We start from the raw sequence: 25419 nt of genomic DNA on the forward strand, positions 1-25419 counted from the left end.
TAGAAGAAAAGAGTGTTGCTTCATGGGTTATATATATATATATATATATATATATATAAATATATATATATATATATATATATATATATATATATATATATATATATATATATATATATGTATATATATATATATATAAAAATATATATAAATGAAAGTATGTCTGTGTGTTTGTCTTCTATGCATTACTACACTTCATCTGATTGCCTGTGAAGGTTTCTACAGTAAAAAGTCAATTAATTTTGGGTGTAACGTGTCCTGTCAAAGAGTGAAGTTTGATGTTCAAGTCATAATGTGATGATCAAGTCATAATGTGATGATCAAGTCATAATGTGATGGTCAAGTCATAATGTGATGTTCAAGTCATAATGTGATGATCAAGTCATAATGTGATGATCAAGTCATAATGTGATGATCAAGTCATAATGTGATGATCAAGTCATAATGTGATGATCAAGTCATAATGTGATGATCAAGTCATAATGTGATGATCAAGTCATAATGTGATGATCAAGTCATATGTGATGTTCACAAGCCATATGTGATGTTCACAAGCCATATGTGATGTTCACAAGCCATATGTGATGTTCACAAGCCATATGTGATGTTCACAAGCCATATGTGATGTTCACAAGCCATATGTGATGTTCACAAGCCATATGTGATGTTCACAAGCCATATGTGATGTTCACAAGCCATATGTGATGTTCACAAGCCATATGTGATGTTCACAAGCCATATGTGATGTTCACAAGCCATATGTGATGTTCACAAGCCATATGTGATGTTCACAAGCCATATGTGATGTTCACAAGCCATATGTGATGTTCACAAGCCATATGTGATGTTCACAAGCCATATGTGATGTTCACAAGCCATATGTGATGTTCACAAGCCATATGTGATGTTCACAAGCCATATGTGATGTTCACAAGCCATATGTGATGTTCACAAGCCATATGTGATGTTCACAAGCCATATGTGATGTTCACAAGCCATATGTGATGTTCACAAGCCATATGTGTTGTTCACAAGCCATATGTGATGTTCACAAGCCATATGTGATGTTCACAAGCCATATGTGATGTTCACAAGCCATATGTGATGTTCACAAGCCATATGTGATGTTCACAAGCCATATGTGATGTTCACAAGCCATATGTGATGTTCACAAGCCATATGTGATGTTCACAAGCCATATGTGATGTTCACAAGCCATATGTGATGTTCACAAGCCATATGTGATGTTCACAAGCCATATGTGATGTTCACAAGCCATATGTGATGTTCACAAGCCATATGTGATGTTCACAAGCCATATGTGATGTTCACAAGCCATATGTGATGTTCACAAGCCATATGTGAGAGCACCATGGGTGTGTACAGAACAATGGGGACTGAAGCAACTTTCTAGGACTGGCATTCGCAGATCTGCTGTTGGTGGCGTCTATAGAACAATACCTTAGGTTTAAGTACAAGTTTGTGGGGGTCTATTGAACAATACCTTAAGTTTAAGTACAAGTTAAGTTTGTGGGGTCTATAGAAGAGAAAGAATGCTTTTCTTGGCATTTATCTTCATCATAGCTAATCCAAACTCTAATCTGAGCTACTGTATATTATAGTACTTGAGTTATTAAAATTATTAAAAGTTATTAAGGGAATGGGAAAGGGTTAAGTATAAGAATGTGGGGTAGGTTTAAAAAGAATTCAAATAATGTATACTATTATGACTCTAATAATTTGAGTGTCTCTACCGGGCAGATTTGGTCTGCCCAGAACACCCATGTGTTGGGTCTACTGTTGCTAAAAATACTTTTTCTCACTACATAGAAATAGAACAACTCATATGTATTTTATTGGTTTCCTTCCTTACATTATAGGAAATCATGATGTTTTTCTTAAGTTCTATTATAAAATACTACATTATAGTATTTAGGAAATGATGAATGTATGAGATGTTTGAGGAGTTCTATTATAAAATACTACATTATAGTATATAGGAAATGATGAATGTATGAGATGTTTGAGGAGTTCTATTATAAAATACTACATTATAGTATTTAGGAAATGATGAATGTATGAGATGTTTGAGGAGTTCTATTATAAAAAATACTACATTATAGTATTTAGGAAATGATGAATGTATGAGATGTTTGAGGAGTTCTATTATAAAATACTACACACATTCTTGCAATCTGGAGACCAAGTTCTTGAGCTGCCGTTGTAGTAAACTGTAGATAACTTTTAAGAACGGCACTGTCATGCCCTTTCATTTCCAATCTTATCTGTCTGTAGAGTTGATCCTTGGCAGAGAACAAGAGAACAAGGGATTCAACACAATTTCTACCAACAAACTTCAGTTGCGCTGAACGCTACACATAGATGAGATAACAAGGAGGACCAAGCTTACAGATAAACATGAGATGAACCTCCCCACAGATGAGATGAACCTACCCACAGATGAGATGAACCTACCCACAGATGAGATGAACCTACCCACAGATGAGATGAACCTACCCACAGATGAGATGAACCTCCCCACAGATGAGATGAACCTACCCACAGATGAGATGAACCTACCCACAGATGAGATGAACCTACCCACAGATGAGATGAACCTCCCCACAGATGAGATGAACCTACCCACAGATGAGATGAACCTCCCCACAGATGAGATGAACCTCCCCACAGATGAGATGAACCTACCCACAGATGAGATGAACCTACCCACAGATGAGATGAACCTCCCCACAGATGAGATGAACCTACCCACAGATGAGATGAACCTCCCCACAGATGAGATGAACCTCCCCACAGATGAGATGAACCACCCCACAGATGAGATGAACCTACCCACAGATGAGATGAACCTACCCACAGATGAGATGAACCTACCCACAGATGAGATGAACCTACCCACAGATGAGATGAACCTACCCACAGATGAGATGAACCTCCCCACAGATGAGATGAACCTACCCACAGATGAGATGAACCTACCCAGAGATGAGATGAACCACCCCACAGATGAGATGAACCTCCCCACAGATGAGATGAACCTCCCCACAGATGAGATGAACCTACCCACAGATGAGATGAACCTACCCACAGATGAGATGAACCTACCCACAGATGAGATGAACCTACCCACAGATGAGATGAACCTACCCACAGATGAGATGAACCTACCCACAGATGAGATGAACCTCCCCACAGATGAGATGAACCTACCCACAGATGAGATGAACCTCCCCACAGATGAGATGAACCTACCCACAGATGAGATGAACCTACCCACAGATGAGATGAACCTACCTTTATTGATGCTGGGGTAAAGAATCTGACAGGTTGCAAGCACCGAATAGGCTGAAGAAAATAAATTGAAAATTTTTTCCTACAACAACTTGGTGCACCAGGTCTAGCACAACACTTGCAAGTCATGGAATACAATCAATTTCTCAAACAATAATGGGCTTCTTAGTGTTTTAACACAACACTTGCAAGTCATGGAATACAATCAATTTCTCAAATAATAATGGGCTTCTTAGTTAACCAAACAACATACAGGCACTAACCAAACAACATACAGACACTAACCAAACAACATACAGACACTAACCAAACAACATACAGGCACTAACCAAACAACATACAGACACTAACCAAACATACAGACACTAACCAAACAACATACAGACACTAACCAAACAACATACAAACACTAAATACACATACAGACACTAATCAAACAACATACAGACACTTACCAAACAACATACAAACACTAACCAAACAACATACAGACACTAACCAAACAACATACAGACACTAACCAAACAACATACAGACACTAACCAAACAACATACAAACACTAACCAAACATACAGACACTAACCAAACAACATACAGACACTAACCAAACATACAGATACTAACCAAACAACATACAGACACTAACCAAACAACATACAAACACTAACCAAACAACATACAGACACTAACCAAACAACATACAGACACTAACCAAACAACATACAGACACTAACCAAACAACATACAGACACTTACCAAACATACAGACACTAACCAAACATACAGACACTAACCAAACATACAGACACTAACCAAACAACATATAGACACTAACCAAACATACAGACACTAACCAAACAACATATAAACACTAACCAAACATACAGACACTAACCAAACAACATACAGACACTAACCAAACAACATACAGACACTAACCAAACATACAGACACTAACCAAACAACATACAGACACTAACCAAACAACATACAGACACTAACCAAACAACATACAGACACTAACCAAACAACATACAGACACTAACCAAACAACATACAAACACTAACCAAACAACATACAGACACTAACCAAACAACATACAGACACTAACCAAACAACATACAGACACTAACCAAACAACATACAGACACTAACCAAACAACATACAGACACTAACCAAACAACATACAGACACTAACCAAACAACATACAGACACTAACCAAACAACATACAGACACTAACCAAACATACAGACACTAACCAAACAACATACAGACACTAACCAAACATACAGACACTAACCAAACAACATACAGACACTAACCAAACAACATACAGACACTAACCAAACATACAGACACTAACCAAACAACATACAGACACTAACCAAACATACAGACACTATCCAAACAACATACAGACACTAACCAAACATACAGACACTAACCAAACAACATACAGACACTAACCAAACATACAGACACTAACCAAACATACAGACACTAACCAAACATACAGACACTAACCAAACAACATACAGACACTAACCAAACAACATACAGACACTAACCAAACATACAGACACTAACCAAACATACAGACACTAACCAAACATACAGACACTAACCAAACAACATACAGACACTAACCAAACAACATACAGACACTAACCAAACAACATACAGACACTAACCAAACAACATACAGACACTAACCAAACATACAGACACTAACCAAACAACATACAGACACTAACCAAACAACATACAGACACTAACCAAACAACATACAGACACTAACCAAACAACATATAGGTGCTAACCAAACAACATACAGACACTAACCAAACAACATACAGACACTAACCAAACATACAGACACTAACCAAACAACATACAGACACTAACCAAACAACATACAAACACTAAATACACATACAGACACTAACCAAACAACATACAGACACTAACCAAACAACATACAGACACTAACCAAACAACATACAGACACTAACCAAACATACAGACACTAACCAAACAACATACAGACACTAACCAAACATACAGACACTAACCAAACAACATACAGACACTAACCAAACAACATATAGGTGCTAACCAAACAACATACAGACACTAACCAAACAACATACAGACACTAACCAAACATACAGACACTAACCAAACAACATACAGACACTAACCAAACAACATACAAACACTAAATACACATACAGACACTAACCAAACAACATACAAACACTAACCAAACAACATACAGACACTAACCAAACAACATACAGACACTAACCAAACAACATATAGACACTAACCAAACAACATACAGACACTAACCAAACAACATACAGACACTAACCAAACAACATACAGACACTAACCAAACAACATACAAACACTAACCAAACAACATACAAACACTAACCAAACATACAGACACTAACCAAACAACATACAGACACTAACCAAACAACATACAGACACTAACCAAACAACATACAGACACTAACCAAACAACATACAGACACTAACCAAACAACATACAGACAATAACCAAACATACAGACACTAATCAAACAACATACAGACACTTACCAAACAACATACAGACACTAACCAAACAACATACAAACACTAACCAAACAACATACAGACACTAACCAAACATACAGACACTAATCAAACAACATACAGACACTTACCAAACAACATACAGACACTAACCAAACAACATACAGACACTAACCAAACAACATACAGACACTAACCAAACAACATACAGACACTAACCAAACATCATACAGACACTAACCAAACAACATACAAACACTAAATACACATACAGACACTAACCAAACAACATACAGACACTAACCAAACAACATACAGACACTAACCAAACAACATATAGACACTAACCAAACAACATACAGACACTAACCAAACAACATACAGACACTAACCAAACAACATACAGACACTAACCAAACAACATATAGGCGCTAACCCAAACCCAAAAGGCACTTTACTTTGAGTTTTGGGCTTTTAGTACTTTAAGGCATTTTTTAAATTTTAATGTTAACTTTACAATTTGGCTATTTTGAATAGTCTTTATTTTGGTAGTCTTATAGAATATAGACAGTTAAAAGTGACCTATAAAAAAATACCAGCCTATTGAAGTATTAAAGTATTAATAAAAATAAAGTTACAAAATTATAAACATTCATTGTAACATACATTCATAGATAAAACCAACAAAAAAGAAGTTAATCACAGTGTGTTCAACACAAAAGATCTATTACACAATGTGGATCTTACTTTCATCTAAAAGATACCCTTTAAAAATCAAGATTCCATCATATTTGAAATCAGCCTTTTATGTATAAGGAATGCTGATCACGAGAGGGCCTAAACCATATCGCAAAGCAATGACAATAACAGGGAACCATTTTACTTTTAACCCCTTAATGTCTGAATTATGTTCCAAGCGTGTAAAAAATTGTTTGTGCTGATTTTCTCTCATCATACTGACATAAAATTTGAGGTATATTGTTGTTTTTAAATTTGGACTTATTTTTTATGATAATTACGGTATGTGGCGAAAACGCGACATCAGGCACTAATGGACCAAACAGTAATTTAATTTTTTTTAGTCCGGGTCATTTTACTATTTTTACTGACACGTGTTTCTCTAAATATCCACGCACAAACAATAGAATATGATAAACTAAACATGCTGACATGCAAGGAGATGTAGAATCACTTGCAAATTTCATGTAAACTATACTTTTTAGCTCAGGCATAGAGTTACATAACTCTGCTGCACCTGCTCACTGACTAACTCTTATGAATGGGTAATTTGAAGTTTTGCTGTCGTGGTTCTACTACACTACAGTAACACACTACATATGAAACGACTTCCTCCAATGTGTAGAGCCTTAGTTGTCCCCAGTTATGTCATTTTCGTGAACTCTTATTCAAGGTCAACTAATAAAGACGCATATTTCACATTTGACCTATATTTGCTATACACACATAGCACATGAACAAATACTGTCCTAAATAACAGTGTTCAGCCATTGTATATTCGTCCATGCTTAATGCAGCTGCTATGGGTACTTCGTGTCACTGCTGTGGGTACTCAGTGCCACCGGTGTGGGTACTCACTGCTATTGTTGATGGTACCCTATGTTTCAGATTCATGCTACGGCTATTGTGCTAGACTGATTCTGCTATTGATTACCAATGACAGTGCTGTAGCTACATATTGCCACTGGTATGGGTACTCAGTGCTGAAGGTGTGGGTACTCAGTGTCACTGCTGTGGGTACTCAGCACTGGCGCTGTTGGTAATCGATAACGTTGATGTGGGTACTCAGTCTTAGCAGTGGGTACTCAGTATCACTGCTGTGAGTGCTTAGTGCTCAAACTGTGGTTGCTCAGTGTCACTGATGTTGGTACTCAGTGCTGAAGATGTGGGTACTCAATAACACTGCTGTCTGTACTAAATGCCAGTATAATGCCACTAATGTGGCTATTCAATAGCACTGCAATGTGTATGTTTGTCAGTACTCAACCTTACTGTATTTATTACGAGGTGTAGGTCTATGCTCAGTGTTATTATTGTCAGGGTCACTGTGAAGACATTTCTTTGGTGGTATCCAGGATAGTGGTCCACCACCTCACTTCCTGTTGTCTATTTATTTTTTTATGTTCTCCTAATATTTTACAATACTATTTCAAAGCTAAATTCGTTATATTGGACCCAGCAACATGATCACATTATTCAAGCATCGCTCTCTCTCCATATGCCAATGTCAGTGAAACAGGTGAACTCTACTTCACCTACCACATGGACCATAACGTTCTAAAGTGCACTTTTATATATAGGTGAAGACTACATTGTAAATCCTTTACTTATTTATAATCAAACGTAAATCCTTTACTTATTTATAATCAAACTTGAATGAATGACAGCTTGGCGATGCATCGTATTTCGTTATACCTGCTTGGCAAAAGATGTTCCATTATATGTCTTATTGCTGGATGTCGCGAAAACGCGACAAACTGTAATTAGCAGATAACTTCCAAAATTATTCTCAAATGTGATTTATATTGTTTATATACATAAAAGAGTGAATAATAAAGCTATTAGTATTTTTTGTAGCAAAAACAGATCGCCTATTTAGTAAAAATAATTAATGTAAGTAGGCTGAATTCACAAAGTCAAAAAAATTACGATGCGCGTGAGTCAATAGAGTGTGACGTCATAAATTTCGACTTGACAACGTGGCCGTTGGTACCGATACAACCGTCTGGATGTAACCAATACACAACGACCGTCTGGATGTAAGCAATACACAACGACCGTCTGGATGTAACCAATACACAACGACCGTCTGGATGTAACCAATACACAACGACCGTCTGGATGTAACCAATACACAATGACCGTCTGGATGTGCCCAATACACAACGACCGTCTGGATGTAACCAATACACAACGACCGTCTGGATGTAACCAATACACAACGACCGTCTGGATGTGCCCAATACACAACGACCGTCTGGATGTAACCAATACACAACGACCGTCTGGATGTAACCAATACACAACGACCGTCTGGATGTAACCAATACACAACGACCGTCTGGATGTAACCAATACACAATGACCGTCTGGATGTAACCAATACACAATGACCGTCTGGATGTGCCCAATACACAACGACCGTCTGGATGTAACCAATACACAACGACCGTCTGGATGTAACCAATACACAACGACCGTCTGGATGTAACCAATACACAACGACCGTCTGGATGTAACCAATACACAACGACCGTCTGGATGTAACCAATACACAACGACCGTCTGGATGTAACCAATACACAATGACCGTCTGGATGTAACCAATACACAACGACCGTCTGGATGTAACCAATACACAACGACCGTCTGGATGTAACCAATACAACCGTCTGGATGTACCCAATACACAACGACCGGCAGCAGTAGGATAAATGTACCTATGCGCTAAATCGGTATGTCGCGAAAACGCGACTATCTGCGTTAAGAGGTTAAATGAATAGGTAGAACAAAGTGTCTATTCCCAGTCGCTGTATTAGGGCTATTCACAGTCATAACTGTTTTTGATAGATTTAATGTTAAAAACACCAAATTAAGTATGAAGTTGTGTGGAAATGTGGATGGCTGGTGTGCCGGGAGGTGCAGGTTCGAAACCATCAGTTGCCATAGCTTATGACACTTAATTTATGCCCCCTATTTTCAAACCATCAGTTGCCATAGCTTATGACACTTAATTTATGCCCCCTATTTTCAAACCATCAGTTGCCATAGCTTATGACACTTAATTTATGCCCCCTATTTTCAAACCATCAGTTGCCATAGCTTATGACACTTAATTTATGCCCCCTATTTTCAAACCATCAGTTGCCATAGCTTATGACACTTAATTTATGCCCCCTATTTTCACATTTTTTCCCGTGTTCATGACAGGGTTTAACATTTTTTGAATCATTTGTGACGTCATTAATGGCAAATATGCAAAAAAAAAAAAAGACTTGGGATGGGAACTGTGACTTATAGCTGATTAAAAGTGACATCCTATTTGAATTTTAAACGGTAATTGACAGTTGAATAGCAATAAGAACTACTAACTAAGCTGATGCATAATCTATATATATAGAATTCTCTTCATGGAGACCATAGAAAACCATAGAAAAAATGTTTACAATCGTAGAGCAGAGTTTAATGACAACTATTACGGGCAGATAATTTAGTTTGAAACGATTTTAAACTTAAGGGAGGTAACTAAGAGGAGGCTGCTTTCACGGAGGGGGGGGGGTAGGGTAAGTGTTGGGGGAAAGGGGGGGGGGGTTATCGTCCTTAACGACCTACTGATAGTGTTTTAAAGCAAATATTTTCAGTGGCAGCATTGGTACTGTCAAATTCATTCACAAATTATGAATTACTGAAAAGTGGAAAATAAAACAACTAAATAGCGGCGTATGATACGCAGCGGGTGGGCTCGTTGATATTATTTATTTAAAAAAATACTAGATCTATTAATTAGACTTGTATAGATTTGATTAGCGTGCATAATGATAATTGTTCAGTACATCTACGACCAATGTAGCAGATATGAGCCTAAACGCTAAACTTAAACCAGAATATTTTTTTAATAAAAATATAACACAATAAAAACTAGCACTGCTCTCTTAATCTGTACCTCACTCCCCAGTCACAAGAAATGTTTTTATTATTGTAAGATATTATTCCCACTCCCCAGTCACAAGAAATGTTTTTATTATTGTAAGATATTATTCCCACTCCCCAGTCACAAGAAATGATTTTATTATTGTAAGATATTATTCCCACTCCCCAGTCACAAGAAATGATTTTATTATTGTAAGATATTATTCCCACTCCCCAGTCACAAGAAATGATTTTATTATTGTAAGATATTATTCCCACTCCCCAGTCACAAGAAATGTTTTTATTATTGTAAGATATTATTCCCACTCCCCAGTCACAAGAAATGTTTTTATTATTGTAAGATATTATTCCCACTCCCCAGTCACAAGAAATGTTTTTATTATTGTAAGATATTATTCCCACTCCCCAGTCACAAGAAATGTTTTTATTATTGTAAGATATTATTCCCACTCCCCAGTCACAAGAAATGTTTTTATTATTGTAAGATATTATTCCCACTCCCCAGTCACAAGAAATGTTTTTATTATTGTAAGATATTATTCCCACTCCCCAGTCACAAGAAATGTTTTTATTATTGTAAGATATTATTCCCACTCCCCAGTCACAAGAAATGTTTTTATTATTGTAAGATATTATTCCCACTCCCCAGTCACAAGAAATGTTTTTATTATTGTAAGATATTATTCCCACTCCCCAGTCACAAGAAATGATTTTATTATTGTAAGATATTATTCCCACTCCCCAGTCACAAGAAATGATTTTATTATTGTAAGATATTATTCCCACTCCCCAGTCACAAGAAATGTTTTTATTATTGTAAGATATTATTCCCACTCCCCAGTCACAAGAAATGTTTTTATTATTGTAAGATATTATTCCCACTCCCCAGTCACAAGAAATGTTTTTATTATTGTAAGATATTATTCCCACTCCCCAGTCACAAAAAATGTTTTTATTATTGTAAGATATTATTCCCACTCCCCAGTCACAAGAAATGTTTTTATTATTGTAAGATATTATTCCCACTCCCCAGTCACAAGAAATGTTTTTATTATTGTAAGATATTATTCCCACTCCCCAGTCACAAGAAATGTTTTTATTATTGTAAGATATTATTCCCACTCCCCAGTCACAAGAAATGTTTTTATTATTGTAAGATATTATTCCCACTCCCCAGTCACAAGAAATGTTTTTATTATTGTAAGATATTATTCCCACTCCCCAGTCACAAGAAATGATTTTATTATTGTAAGATATTATTCCCACTCCCCAGTCACAAGAAATGATTTTATTATTGTAAGATATTATTCCCACTCCCCAGTCACAAGAAATGTTTTTATTATTGTAAGATATTATTCCCACTCCCCAGTCACAAGAAATGTTTTTATTATTGTAAGATATTATTCCCACTCCCCAGTCACAAGAAATGTTTTTATTATTGTAAGATATTATTCCCACTCCCCAGTCACAAGAAATGTTTTTATTATTGTAAGATATTATTCCCACTCCCCAGTCACAAGAAATGTTTTTATTATTGTAAGATATTATTCCCACTCCCCAGTCACAAGAAATGTTTTTATTATTGTAAGATATTATTCCCACTCCCCAGTCACAAGAAATGTTTTTATTATTGTAAGATATTATTCCCACTCCCCAGTCAGAATGAAATGACAGCCGGCTGGGAATAGCCTTGGCATAGGTAGTAACGACCTTTTAAACTTAATTACCTTAAATTTAAACTTATAGGCCTAAATATGCAAAATCAAATCTCGTGAGCCTGGTATCAGAAAGTAATGGGAGATTTCGAGTGCCAACTCAGCCAATACTAACAACCCTAGTAGAGATCTAGTATACTTAAGTATACTGTAGTAGAGATCTAGTATACTTAAGTATACTGTAGTAGAGATAGAATCTTTTTAATTATCTAGATCTAGAACATGGGTTCCCAAACTGGGAGTCGCGAAGGGCTTTCTGGTGGGTCGCAAACTGGTAGACTAAAAATTCAGTTTTACTAACATCACAGGAAATGAAATAGAGACAAACAATGCCTACTGTGCAAAGTTTTACTCAGCCATGAGTCTATGAAACCTTCAAAACTTAAATGTCATTTTGGAACAAGTCATTCAGAACACACCAAAAAGATATGGAGTTCTTTCGTCATCATGAAGCTAGTTGCAAACATCGGAGACTTAATTGAACACAGCATTAGTGCAAGCATCAAATGAAGTCACATTAGAAATTACCAAGCAAAAACAACACACTAGGAGAAAATCTCATCAAACCCTGTATGTTGAAGATGGAGAAATTCTTGGGGATTCCAGTGCAGTAAAGATGCATCAAATAGCTCTGTCTAATAATACAATTCAGCGGCTTATAGCAGACATATCCATACATGTTAAAGAACAAATTTTGAAAGAAATTAAGCTTTTCAAGTTGATGAATCAACAGACATTAGTTCGTGTTTGAAGTTGCCTTTCTTTGTGAGATATATTCATTCAGATGATAGCAAAGAAGAGTTGCTATTTGGGAAGATAGCATGGAGAAAATAAATAAGTTTTTTTTAAAAACTGGATGATTTAAATGAGAAAACTGCTGTGGGGTTTGTACAGATGGAGCGCCATCTGTGTTTGGATCAAAATTGGGCTTTCAGAAAAAAGTAAAACATTTAGCTCCCTAATCAAGGGGAATCCACTGCAGGTAGCTTTTTCGTACATTACTAGCCGCGGGCGATTTTACGAAGACCTAAAAAATTGACCTAAAACGATAGATTACCAAAATTTAGATCCAGACTCTAGACAAATGATTAGTGATTTTAGGCTAAATAAAATAATAAATTAATAAATAATATCTAGATTTTAGTTATCTCCTTACCAAAACCGGAAGTCAGAGCCTGACCCTGAAACGTCATGCTCGTTTGGTTTTCGCATTTTAAATGTTTTTGGGGGGGTCCTATATACAAAAATGAAAAAAACTGCTAATCTAGCAATATCTCATCATTATTTTAATGCGAAATGCTAAGGAAATGGATACTATGGCTTAAATGCCAGAAAAATTTGCGAGATATGTAGTTATAATTGATACAAGCATTGCTTGTTGAGCACTCTCAGGAGAAACTGAACTTCAACGAAAAACGACCGACCACCGGGCAACAGCGCTCGACAGATCCTAGATAAATATATATTTGAGATATTTACCATGATTAATTACATTGATGATGTTTCCCCTTTCCAAAATCCAATTCACCATAGAAATACCATGCCTCTGCTATTTTTAGTAATGTTACGTCATTGTTACGCTAGTTGCCAGATAGAAACAACTAATTTTTGTTTTTTTGCGGAATGCACTGTTAAGTTTAGTATTTTAATTATAATTCAGTTGTAGCGTGTGTAGAAATTGTGGACATTATTATTGTATTAAAGTATTAGTAATTTTATAAGTATATTGATTTTTTTCTTCACTGCAAGCCAAGTAGGCCGACTGCACTGTTAGTTTCATTGAACATAATTCGTGAACGGTCGTTAACCTTGTAAATACTAGATCTAAATACTTCGTGGCCTACCCGTCTATATAATTTATATGAAATTATATGTAGTTTTTAATTAGGCCTTAGTATTGTATTTTAAACAATGCTCATTCCGAGCCTTTTTTGTGCTAAATCTAATTAGGCCTACTGGCAATTTTTTTAATTTTTAGACTTGGTCAACCTCGTTAATGCTGTTGTGTTAGTTAAACATATAGGAATTGTGTGTAAAATTTACGCAGTTACTCAGTTACTACGTAGTACGATATCGATAAATAAAGTAGTATTTATTTCCTTTTAGCAATCTTTTGATACAAAATGTCTAATATTTTATTTTCCAATACATCGTGGTGTGTGGCAGAGTAAACAGAATGGTGCGGTAGGTGACCTAGAATCTTCGAGTTCGAATCCGAAGTAAATCAGTTGTGCTTTATTTTATTGTTTCACATAGGAAATGCCACAAGCGGCTTTATTTTCTTTCTTTTTTAAAAATATTTTTTTGATCGAAATAATATTTTATAAAATAATTATTCAAGATTTTCCAAACATCGTCGCTCGCGAGATCGACTGCTTACATTTTCTTGTCTGCGGGAGAAAAATGTTGACACGGTCGAGGGTTCACCGTGAGTTCAGCAGGCCTACCATACATACGTCACAGCATTAACGATTGCTGTTAGAGATCGTCGGTGGGCAAACCCACCCCTCCCCTCATAAACCAAGCAAATTGTAAAATAACTTAGGGTCATTTTAAGTTCATGCAAGCTTACAGGACTATAGATTTACTACGCAAAGCTGGTAAAAAAAAAAAAAAAAAACTTCGCCTAACCTAATGCTACTACAGAAGAGAAAAATAATTATAGAGTATTTATTTTAAAGTTTTAAAAAAAGCTGATTTATCATCTTACCTAATACTGTATTGTCTTTACAGTTAGAATGCCTAGATCTAGATTTCTGTCAGATCTATTTTTAGTTTTGGATATTAATTTTATTATCATCTTCATGGGTATTGATTGTTCAATTCATCATGGAAGGCCTAATGTCTTAAATTGTACATAGAATTTATAATAAATATGTCTGATATTTCTTTAATAAACATAATGACAATATAGGGCCTAAAGTTTTATTTCTAACAAAGAGTTTTGGTTTTTTTTTGGTAACTAAAATACCCAATGTTGTCGTAATTGCTATGACATCATGCTATGAATGGAAAACACAAACCAACGTAACTTTTTGAGCTTTTTTGATGGGGAAAAAGAGTTTCGCATTTTAAGAAGTTAATTGATCATTTTGTTTTTGTTTGTTTTCTTGGCCCCTAATGGACACGAGCGAGAAAAGTCTCAAAGGTATTTGAGAGGTGCATAAATTAATTTAAAAATCTTGCACGGCGTAGTTACAATTAATATGGTTATAAAATCCTGTCTTTCTGGTTATTTTTGGACTTTACTAAAGATTGGACGTATTTGATGTTTTTAATATTTTCGGTAACTAAATAAAATTTAAAAAAAAAGCAAAAACAATTTGGTTTTCACGTGTAATGGCGACATAAACAATGGCATCCTGCTATTGGATAGGCCGGCATAGATTTTATTGTACACATTGTAAGCTAAAAATAGAAAACTCGGTCATGGGGTTTTAAATTTGCATTGTTATTTAAAAACTTGATCTGCAAATTTTTGTAAACAAATAGAGTAAAGTTCCACGCGCTGTCACACATAGCGAACTCCCGACTTTCATCGACTTTCATCGGGCGCTATTTTGTAACCGTTTAACACAGAAACAAACCCAAAGTACTATATTATTCCTCTGCCTTTCTACTCTTAATATGTATCAATCATTTTATATTCCTACGCATTGAATTTGAGATATTCATGTTTTAGTGACGTGCTACTTGCGATATTTTTTTCCCCTCTTTTTTTTTCCCTGCGGCCATCTGAACCGGCTTGCGTAACGATCTTGTTTTATACGTTTTAATCCTAGTTTAATAAATAAAACAAATATTTTACACTTTTAAACGTGTTGTTGATTGTATTATTAATTAATAGATTTCAAAACCAAATTAAAAACATGTTAATTAAATTAATTAACGACATTAAAAGTTGACCCAGTGATGACTCAAGGGACGCAACTATAATAATCATAACAAAGGGACGTAACAATCACTAACAAGACATAACGTAACATTTGCTTAGATATGCTTGTATGTAGAGACACAAACTAGATTAAGAAGAAGTAGATGATCGAAATAATTTAAAACAACAGAAAAAAATAGAAATTATACAGATTCTAGGCTTAGCTTGAAATGTAGAGCATCTAGAACTAGGCTAGTCTAGCTCAAGTCGTTGGTTACGCAGCGCGGTGAAACCACCCAAATCGACACCCAAGCTGCGGCCACCCCTATTCACCTATCAGGTAGCTTTATTAGCCTAATCTATCGTATGTACAGTGTCCCGCACATATTGTAGAAGCTATTTATAGTTAACCTAGTTATAAAAAGCTTTGATTGGTTGGTTTATTCATCTCATCTGGGACCTAGTGTTTTTCATACGGGGAACTAGAATCGCCTTCGACGTCATACCTCGAAACTTTAAAATTTAAAAACTCGACTTCCAGAAGGAGAAAAACAAAAGAATTTGACCTGGATATATTTAGAAATGGACAGGTTTACAGCAGATATCGGTAGTTTCGTATAAAACATCAAAACAAATATTGTACGAAGCGATAAACAGGCGATGACCGCACCGGTGTTTTAACCGCGCGTGGAACTTTACTCTAGTTATCGATCACTAAGTTACTGTACAGCCAATCAATATTTGTCTTACGAAAGTGAAACATCCGGTTTAAACTTAGGCTTGATGAAAATAAATAGAGATGTAGCCTTAAACTCAACAAATTATTTTCAAGTTCTCTGGATTTGCAACTTTTATAGCATTTATTCTAAAAATATAAAATTTCTAAATTAATTTGATTTAGATCTGATCTCTAGATTCTAGAGATCTAGCATAGAAAATTATTAAATTACAAGCATGCAGCATAGAGTATTTGAGATTCTAATCATTCTAATCTAAATTTAAAATTTTTAAATTAGGCCTAATTATTAATTAAATTAAAAATTTAAATTAAAATTAGGCTACCTACTGTTTGTATAAGACTCTTCTGTATTTTAAATAAAGTTGTCATTGTTATTTTATCAGGGACTCTTTTATCATAAAATGTAGAATCTAGATATAGATATGACTCTATATGTCATAGATCTCTATGTTCTTTAAAATAGATCACCGTCTTTCTTACAACTTTCTAGGTTATTCGCCAGATTCTTTCTAGATCTAGGTCTAGAATCTAGATCTCTAGATCTACTGGTCTTTAGACTTAATAGATTCTATCTAGATCTAGATCTAGAGCTAACTCTTTTGAAAAAAAAATTAAGCGGGAGTGATCTACCCCTTCTTACAAGCTTTTAGTTTTTACTAGCCGACCCGGCCAGGCCCTGCTCTGGCTTCTGTGAAAAACCTTTCTGTTAAAGACCATTACCTGTGTGTTTAGTAATCATCATAAACCCGGCATTGCCCACCCAAACCACAACCAACCAAAACAACAAAACGCAAACACAACGCTAACACAATTACAAATACAAACGAAAACAAAAACCTAACAACAAACCCAACCACAACCACAAACACCAATACAAACACAAAGAAAAAAACAAAAGAAAAGCAAACAAAAACAAACCAAATCTAAACGCAAAACCAACAACAAACACAAACCCAAAGAAAAAAAACACAAACGAAAAAGCAAACGAAAACAAACCAAATCCAAACGCAAAACCAACCACAAACACAAATACAAACACAAACCCAAAGAAAAAAACACAAACGAAAACGAAAAAAGAAAGATAAAAAAAACGAACCAAATCAAAACGCAACCACTAACGCAAACCCAACCTAAACACAATGAAAACACAAACGCGAACATAAACGCAAAGTGCTCACAGTCTAGCCCGGGGCAGAATCGCCTGTTTCAGCTATTTAATCGACTACAGTACCCCAACTTATGCATAGTCTTTTGCACTCACTTAAACGAACGTAGGTGCCAAACCAAACCAAATGAACAATTATAATGCTCCAAGCTTATTCGTAAAATACCTACAACATTTGCACTTGATCAATCCCCGCTAATTATGTAATTATTTTTTTCCCAACACCAAAGCAAAGTAATAAAAAGTAAATTCTTTTCCACTAATGCAATGTTTTATAAAGGGAAGTAATTGTGTTTTCCTAATTTATCAAAGGGAAGTAAGTGCTAAAGGACTAAATATAAATAATTTTCAGACATAATTAGAATTTTTGTTATTTTTTAAAAATTGTGTTTAATGAACATGCCGACAATTATTACTATCAGTTCGAAAAATGAAAATTATTTCCCAACACTTTCAATAGTAATTTTTAAACTCATAAATTTAGACTGTGAGCACGATAATAGTCTAACACTTAAATCCATAGAAGTATGTCAACGACAAACAAACAAACTTATTTTTACATACAGAATTGAGCTTTATATATTAGACAAGCTAGTTGCACATGTCATTAAGTAAATAAAATATGACGTCACAGGCTCTAAACCTTTTGTGAACAAAAAAATCTAGATTCTAATTTAAATTTAGTGTTTCGCATCGCTTTTTAAAACGTTTAAAAACGACAGGAACGCGATTATGATTCCAGTTTTAAATGCCCTCCTTCTTAACAGGGATTTTTAACCGTTTTATTTTAACTTTTTACTTGTTTTTGTGAATCTCATATTGAATTTAAAAGGTGAGTTTTCAAAAAAAATGTATTTAAAAATAGTAAAACCTTGAGACTGATTCTGTTTTTTGGGGGATTATCTTCATTATTTATTAAACTTTCTAACTAGCATAATATTTATTTTAGATTTATCAGCTCAGCAGACTATGAAAAAGGCACTATATTAGCGGTATTGATACCGCATTTTCATGTCTTCGTTTTATATATGAACGAGGTCACAAAATTTAATACATTTTAGTTTCTCATAGAATTATAATAATTTAGAATTTAAAATGTTAAACTAAAGTACTAAAAGAGCAGATTCAAACGTAAGGGGGGGGGACCGATAGAGAGCGAGAGAGAGAGTGGCAGTGGCGGAACTAGAAAAAAAGGGCCACCCCGCAAACATTTTTTAGCCCCCCCCCCCATATATATATATATATATATATATATATATATATATATATATATATATATATATATATATATATATATATATATATATATATATATATATATATATATATATATATATATATATATATATATATATATATATATATATATTACTGGCCTGTTCGGGTTTTGAGACAAAAAAAATTTCAATTAAAACAAATTACAACAAAACATCGGCTGGGCCCATAAGCCAGCCTTAGCAGTCAGCCGAAAGGCTGCCACTATCCAAGGCCTAGACCGTAGTATCTAGCCCCAGCAATGTGTGTGTCTTCCCCATCAGTAGCGTAGCGTAATAACAAGCTTTTATGTAATAATGCACTAAAAAGTAGAAAATAAATTATACACTACTATTTAAATTACTATAAAGAAAATTGAATTATCAATTAGGTTGAACAAAGTAATAATCAGTACAATATACTAATTTTCTTCTCTCTTAAAATTTTGGCAAAGAGTGTCGCTTCCCATCCACCCGCTCCGACAGTCTGCTAACTCTTTTTTACTTTCTCGTATACACGAAGTATAGAGAAAGTATTGTAATCGTGCACAAAAATCACTTGAAATTTTTACAATTTTCACCGTATTACACCTCAGTCCTTCATCACATCCGAAGTAGGCTATAGAGGACTTATTTTAATCGGGCAAAAATTATCAACCCAGATTTATCAAAATTAAGAGGTTTTATGCGTAATCCAGTCTGAAGAACTGGGCTTTGCAATTCTGTCCGTATGTCTGTGTGTCTGTCTGTCTGTGTGTAAACACGATAACTTGAGTACCGTTACAGCTAGGTTGATGAAATTTCATATATAAGTATTTTATCAAAATCGTAGATCCTTATCAACTTTTGAGCGATTTCCGATAACCGGAAGTGGTACTTTTTCTACTTTGAATTTTTCAGAAGCCTATAACTTGAGTACTATTTTAGATAGATAAATGAAATTTCACATGTAAGTATAAGATCTAATTCTCTACCTTCTGTTAAATTTTGAGTAATTTCCATTGACCGGAAGAAGTAATTTACGCTACTTCCGATTTCTCAAAAAACTAATGTAAATTTTTAAAGTACTAATAATATTGCGTACTACTATGCACTTTTTACAAGCTTTTATTTAACTCACTTCCTCTGTCGTCGCCAGTCTGTCTGTCGTCAGTCTAGATCGAAACGCAGGAGTGAAAATTCGGAAACTTCTACTTGACCGATACGATTCACATTTGACACGTGGGTCAAGGCATGAAGACAATGCAATCTGAAACTAAATTTGACTTAATTGGATGCCTAATTAATTTTTTATGAATTAATAAAAATTTGGACCGAATTAGTAGGCATGTCTATCCAACCACACCACACGCGTCATCACCTTCAATAGCTGCGCCATCACGTAATGGCTGCGTTCAAAAACCATTGCGCGCCTACTGAACGTGATGTTCAGTAGGCGCGCAATGGTTTTTAGTCATGTAACTCTATTGTAAATAAAACATGTAAAGTACTGAAAAAAAAATTCATAAAAAACGTTTTAATAACAAGCTTTTATGTAATGATGCACAAAAAAGTAGAAAATAAATTATAGACTACTATTTAAATAACTATAAAGAAAAGCGTGGGTGTCTTCCTTAACATTAGTAAAGGTATCCAATAGATACTAAAGTGACCCACGCTTTTCTTTATAGTTATTTAAATAGTAGTCTATAATTTATTTTCTACTTTTTAGTGCATCATTACATAAAAGCTTGTTATTAAAACGTTTTTTGTGAATTTTTTTTTACAAGCTTTTATTTAACTCACTTCCTCGTCAGTCGCCAGTCGTCAGTCGTAAGTCTAGACCGAAACGCAGGAGTGAAAATTCGGAAACTTCTACTTGACCGATACGATTCACATTTGGCACGTGGGTCAAGACATCAGGACAATGCAATCTGAAATTAAATTTGACTTAATTGGATGCCTAATTAATTTTTTATGAATTAATTAAAATTTGGACCGAATCAATAGGCATGTCTATCCAACCACACCACACGCGTCATCACGTTCAATAGCTGCGCCATCACCTTCAGTAGGCGCGCCATCACGTTCAATATACGCGCAATGGTTTTTAGTCATGTAACACTATCCTAACATATAAAAGGCTGTGTGCGCTCTTCTCTATCTCTGTCTGTCCGCAAAATATTTTCGCCGGACATCACGTCAGAATCGGCAGCGATATATGGAGAACTTTATACGGACTTTTGTTGAAAATAATATGTTAGATGTTTTAAATGTATAACCACAATTTTATTTAAAGAAGAAAAATAAAAAATAAAGGCGTATTCGAATGTAGAGAAACAGTATTATTTATGCAACCGGAAAAGCATAATTAGATGTGAAAAAGAACGCATAAAACTGTGACGTCACTATTGCTTATACATTAACTAATGACGTCATCTACCGTGTTTAGAATAAAAAGAAATGAACTATTTCATTCAAATTTGATTTAGATCTACGTACACTATGAAATGTATACAATACAATTTTTCCGGCCTAAACTCATAAAATTTATTTTATTTATTTGGATTCTAGATCTAGATATTCTAGATTCATCTATTCAAATAATACATTTCTATACTAAAGTATTTCAGGCCTTAATTACTTTATTGAAATCTTTGTTTATCTATGCAATTTGCTAATCTCTATAATATATAAAGCAAAGTTGTCGGGTGCCCGATAGGGCACTTCCCGGCGCCGCAGGTGCTTCAAATTTGGCAGGATCTTGCCTTGGGGCGACAGAACACGGGGGCCGGTTGGCCGAAAAGTCTACGATGATGGGGTCAAAACTGACCTCGACTGACCGGCGCCTTATATGAGCTATAAATCGAAAAAAAAATGTCCACGGAGGAGCCTCTTCATAACTCCTGAGGTCGTAGACCGACCCTCGGGCGAATTAATTAAGCATTCAAATTCTCAATGTTTTCGAAAGCCTAAGCAAAGCTGGGCAGCATGCCTAGTTGTAAATAAAACATGTAAAGTACTGAAAAAAAAATTCATAAAAAACGTTTTAATAACAAGCTTTTATGTAATGATGCACTAAAAAGTAGAAAATAAATTATACACTACTATTTAAATTACTATAAAGAAAAGCGTTGGTCTCTTCTCAAATATTAGTAAAGGTATCAAATAGGTACTAAAGTACTAAAGTGACCCACGCTTTTCTTTATAGTAATTTAAATAGTAGTGTATAATTTAGTTTCTACTTTTTAGTGCATCATTACATAAAAGCTTGTTATTAAAACGTTTTTTATGAATTTTCTTTTACAAGCTTTTATTTAACTCACTTCCTCGTCAGTCGTCAGTCTGTCTAGATCGAAACGCAGGAGTGAAAATTCGGAAACTTCTACTTGACCGATACTATTCACATTTAACACGTGGGTCAAGGCATGAAGACAATGCAATCTGAAATTAAATTTGACTTAATTGGATGCCTAATTAAATTTTTATGAATTAATTAAAATTTGGACCGAATTAGTAGGCATATCTATTGTCTTGCCAACCACACCACACGCGTCATCACGTTCAATAGCTGCGCCATCACGGTACGTTCAATAGCTGCGCCATCACGTTCAGTAGGCGCGCAATGGTTTTTAGTCATGTAACTCTATTGTAAATAAAACATGTAAAGTACTAAAAAAAATTCAAAAAAAACGTTTTAATAACAAGCTTTTATGTAATGATGCACTAAAAAGTAGAAAATAAATTATAGACTACTATTTAAATTACTATAAAGAAAAGCGTGGGTCTCTTCTCAAATATTAGTAAAGGTATCCAATCGGTACTAAAGTGACCCACGCTTTTCTTTATAGTAATTTAAATAGTAGTCTATAATTTATTTTCTACTTTTTAGTGCATTATTACATAAAAGCTTATTATTAAAACGTTTTTTATGAATTTTTTTTTTATTTGGCGTTCACTGGTGAGCAATAGACTGGAAAAGTCTATATAATCAAACGCAGAAGAACTATGTGCACTGCGACCGACAAAGGGTTAATGAGACAGCAGCTTATGCCTATGATAAGCTGTCAATGCGACAGATTGAGTCTAGTTCACGTGGCGCAGCAATAGTGCGCAGTGATTTAGGCAAGGCTGTGAAACGTATCAGGTTTATCTCAAGCAAACAAGTGTGAGCAGCTTGTCAAGTAAGTTTTATTTCGCCCCTCCCAATCTTCGTACTATTCATTTTTGGCAGATTTCTAGTAGACGATTTCCTTTACACTTTGAACATGATTGATTCTCCGATGCAATAGAATTTTAAAAAAAATATAGATAGTATCTAATTTCGACAAAGCCACGAGGGCTTCAGCCATGGGGACAATTGGTCGCTGATACTCCTTGGGTAAGGTCCGTGCTTGTAGAGACTGGGGGGGGGGGGGGGGGGGTGAAAGATGCTTGTCATGGTCCGTTCTTGTAAAGACTGCTGGGGATGAAAGATGCTTGACATAAATAAGCTTAATGTACGGCAAGTCGTCTCACCTCGGTTTGTGTGCAGAGAGTTGTCTTGACACAGCATCCTTATCATTTTTATTGTCGTGTCTCGTTTTCAATTACTGCTAGCTATGTTTGGCTATCAATGACACGTTATGTGGTATGTGGCTTCCCCACACATCTGATGTAGTGCCTTACTTCCCCACACACAGTGTTGGATGGCTGTTCTACATATTTACAGCGAGAAATTATTCACAGCACTTGTGTCAGTGTGACATCATCAGCACTTGACCTGTTTTTAAAATGGGTTGCAAGCAACATAAAAAAAAGAAGTTTCTAAAATATATTTTTATCCATTGGCCTAAGCGTTTTACTTTATATTTGATTGTTTTGTTTTTAACTTATTACATTTTAATAACAAAATTACAATTAACCAAACTGCATTTTAATACATTACTAGACTACCCGTCATCCTTTGGCTAACTGTCGGTTTCGGGGGTCATCCATAAATGACATCAAGTCTGTCACTTGTCGTTACAAAATAACCAGACCCCACATTAAAAAAGACATCACACCACAGACGCTTTTGTCTTTAAAAACACCGATTTTGGCTGAGCATGGGTCTGACCACACTATCCCTTCATATGCTGAGTTCACAAAAACACATCAACTCTACTTTACCTGCCCAGTGTCTCCCCCCTCCCCAACTCAGACATGTTTTTGTCTTTTAAAACTTCGATTTCAGCAGATCATGGGCCAGACCACACTATACCTTTATATGCTGATGTCACAGGTGAACTCTACACCTACCCAACTCTACTTCACTTGCCTAGTGTCCCGCCAAGTCTCAGACAACATGTTTTTATCGTATTAAAAACAGATCAAGTCTACTTCACCTGCCCAGTGTCTCCCCCCCCCCCCCCCCCAACTGTTTTTGTCTTTAAAACTCCGATGTCGGCCGAGCATGGCTCTGAACACACTATCCCTTCATACGCTGAGGACACAGAAACAGGTGAACTCTACTTCACCTGCCCTGTATCCCGCCAAGTTCCGATAGGCAACTTTAACATTCACATCTTTAAAAAACATTGACATTTTTTTTTACATTGACACTGTGTCTTGAACCCGTGCCACCCGCATGGTAACCTAATACACTAACATCTTAGCTATCTAGGTTCAAGAACGTATATTTATTTCTATATTTTACTTTTAGTCTGCGTAAGAAACTTCATTTACGTGATGAGGCCCTTATATTATTTCAAATTAAATATTATCCCAAATTAGTCAATTACATAGCTAAACAAAGATTTACATAAAATAACTAGACTACCCTTCATCCGTTGGATAACTGTGGGTTTCGGGGGTCATCCATCAAAAAACATCACGTCTGTCACTCAGAGGCTTAGCGACCCTTCCCGGCGCCCGGGGACAAACTTTTCTATTTGAACCCCCCCCCCCCCCCACCGCAAGATTTCAATTTGCACCCCCCTCCCTTCAAACTTTCGATTTGCAACCCCCTCAACCTTTCAATTAATTTTCCAACCCGTTTTGGCACCCCCTAAGGTCGGCGCCCGGGGACATGTCTCCCCCCCCCCCTCGCTACGCCACTGCAGTGTCACTTATCGTCACAAAAAACCAGACCCCACATTCAAA

General features: G+C 35.5%; 2 protein-coding genes across 2 annotated transcripts in view; one reads left to right on the forward strand and one right to left on the reverse strand.

Annotated features, from left to right (window-relative positions):
• LOC131935719 (small ribosomal subunit protein uS10m) overlaps positions 1 to 17514 on the reverse strand; it is a 24095-nt gene extending 6581 nt beyond the window's left edge. The window contains exons 1-3 of the mRNA XM_059292303.1: positions 17227 to 17514; positions 3316 to 3366; positions 2185 to 2303 (exon numbers count right to left, since the gene is read on the reverse strand). Coding sequence (XP_059148286.1) covers positions 2185 to 2303; positions 3316 to 3366; positions 17227 to 17268 — 212 coding nt within the window. The 5' untranslated portion in view covers positions 17269 to 17514. The remainder of the gene's footprint in view (positions 1 to 2184; positions 2304 to 3315; positions 3367 to 17226) is intronic.
• A 5824-nt stretch (positions 17515 to 23338) lies between these two features.
• LOC131935718 (protein-cysteine N-palmitoyltransferase HHAT) overlaps positions 23339 to 25419 on the forward strand; it is a 57721-nt gene continuing 55640 nt past the window's right edge. The window contains exon 1 of the mRNA XM_059292294.1: positions 23339 to 23480. The gene's annotated coding sequence lies outside the window, so the exon portion shown is untranslated. The remainder of the gene's footprint in view (positions 23481 to 25419) is intronic.

The sequence above is a fragment of the Physella acuta genome, unplaced genomic scaffold, assembly GCF_028476545.2.
Source record: "Physella acuta isolate Inbredline_101_S28 unplaced genomic scaffold, ASM2847654v3 ptg000155l, whole genome shotgun sequence".
NCBI classification, from domain to species: Eukaryota; Metazoa; Mollusca; class Gastropoda; family Physidae; genus Physella; species Physella acuta.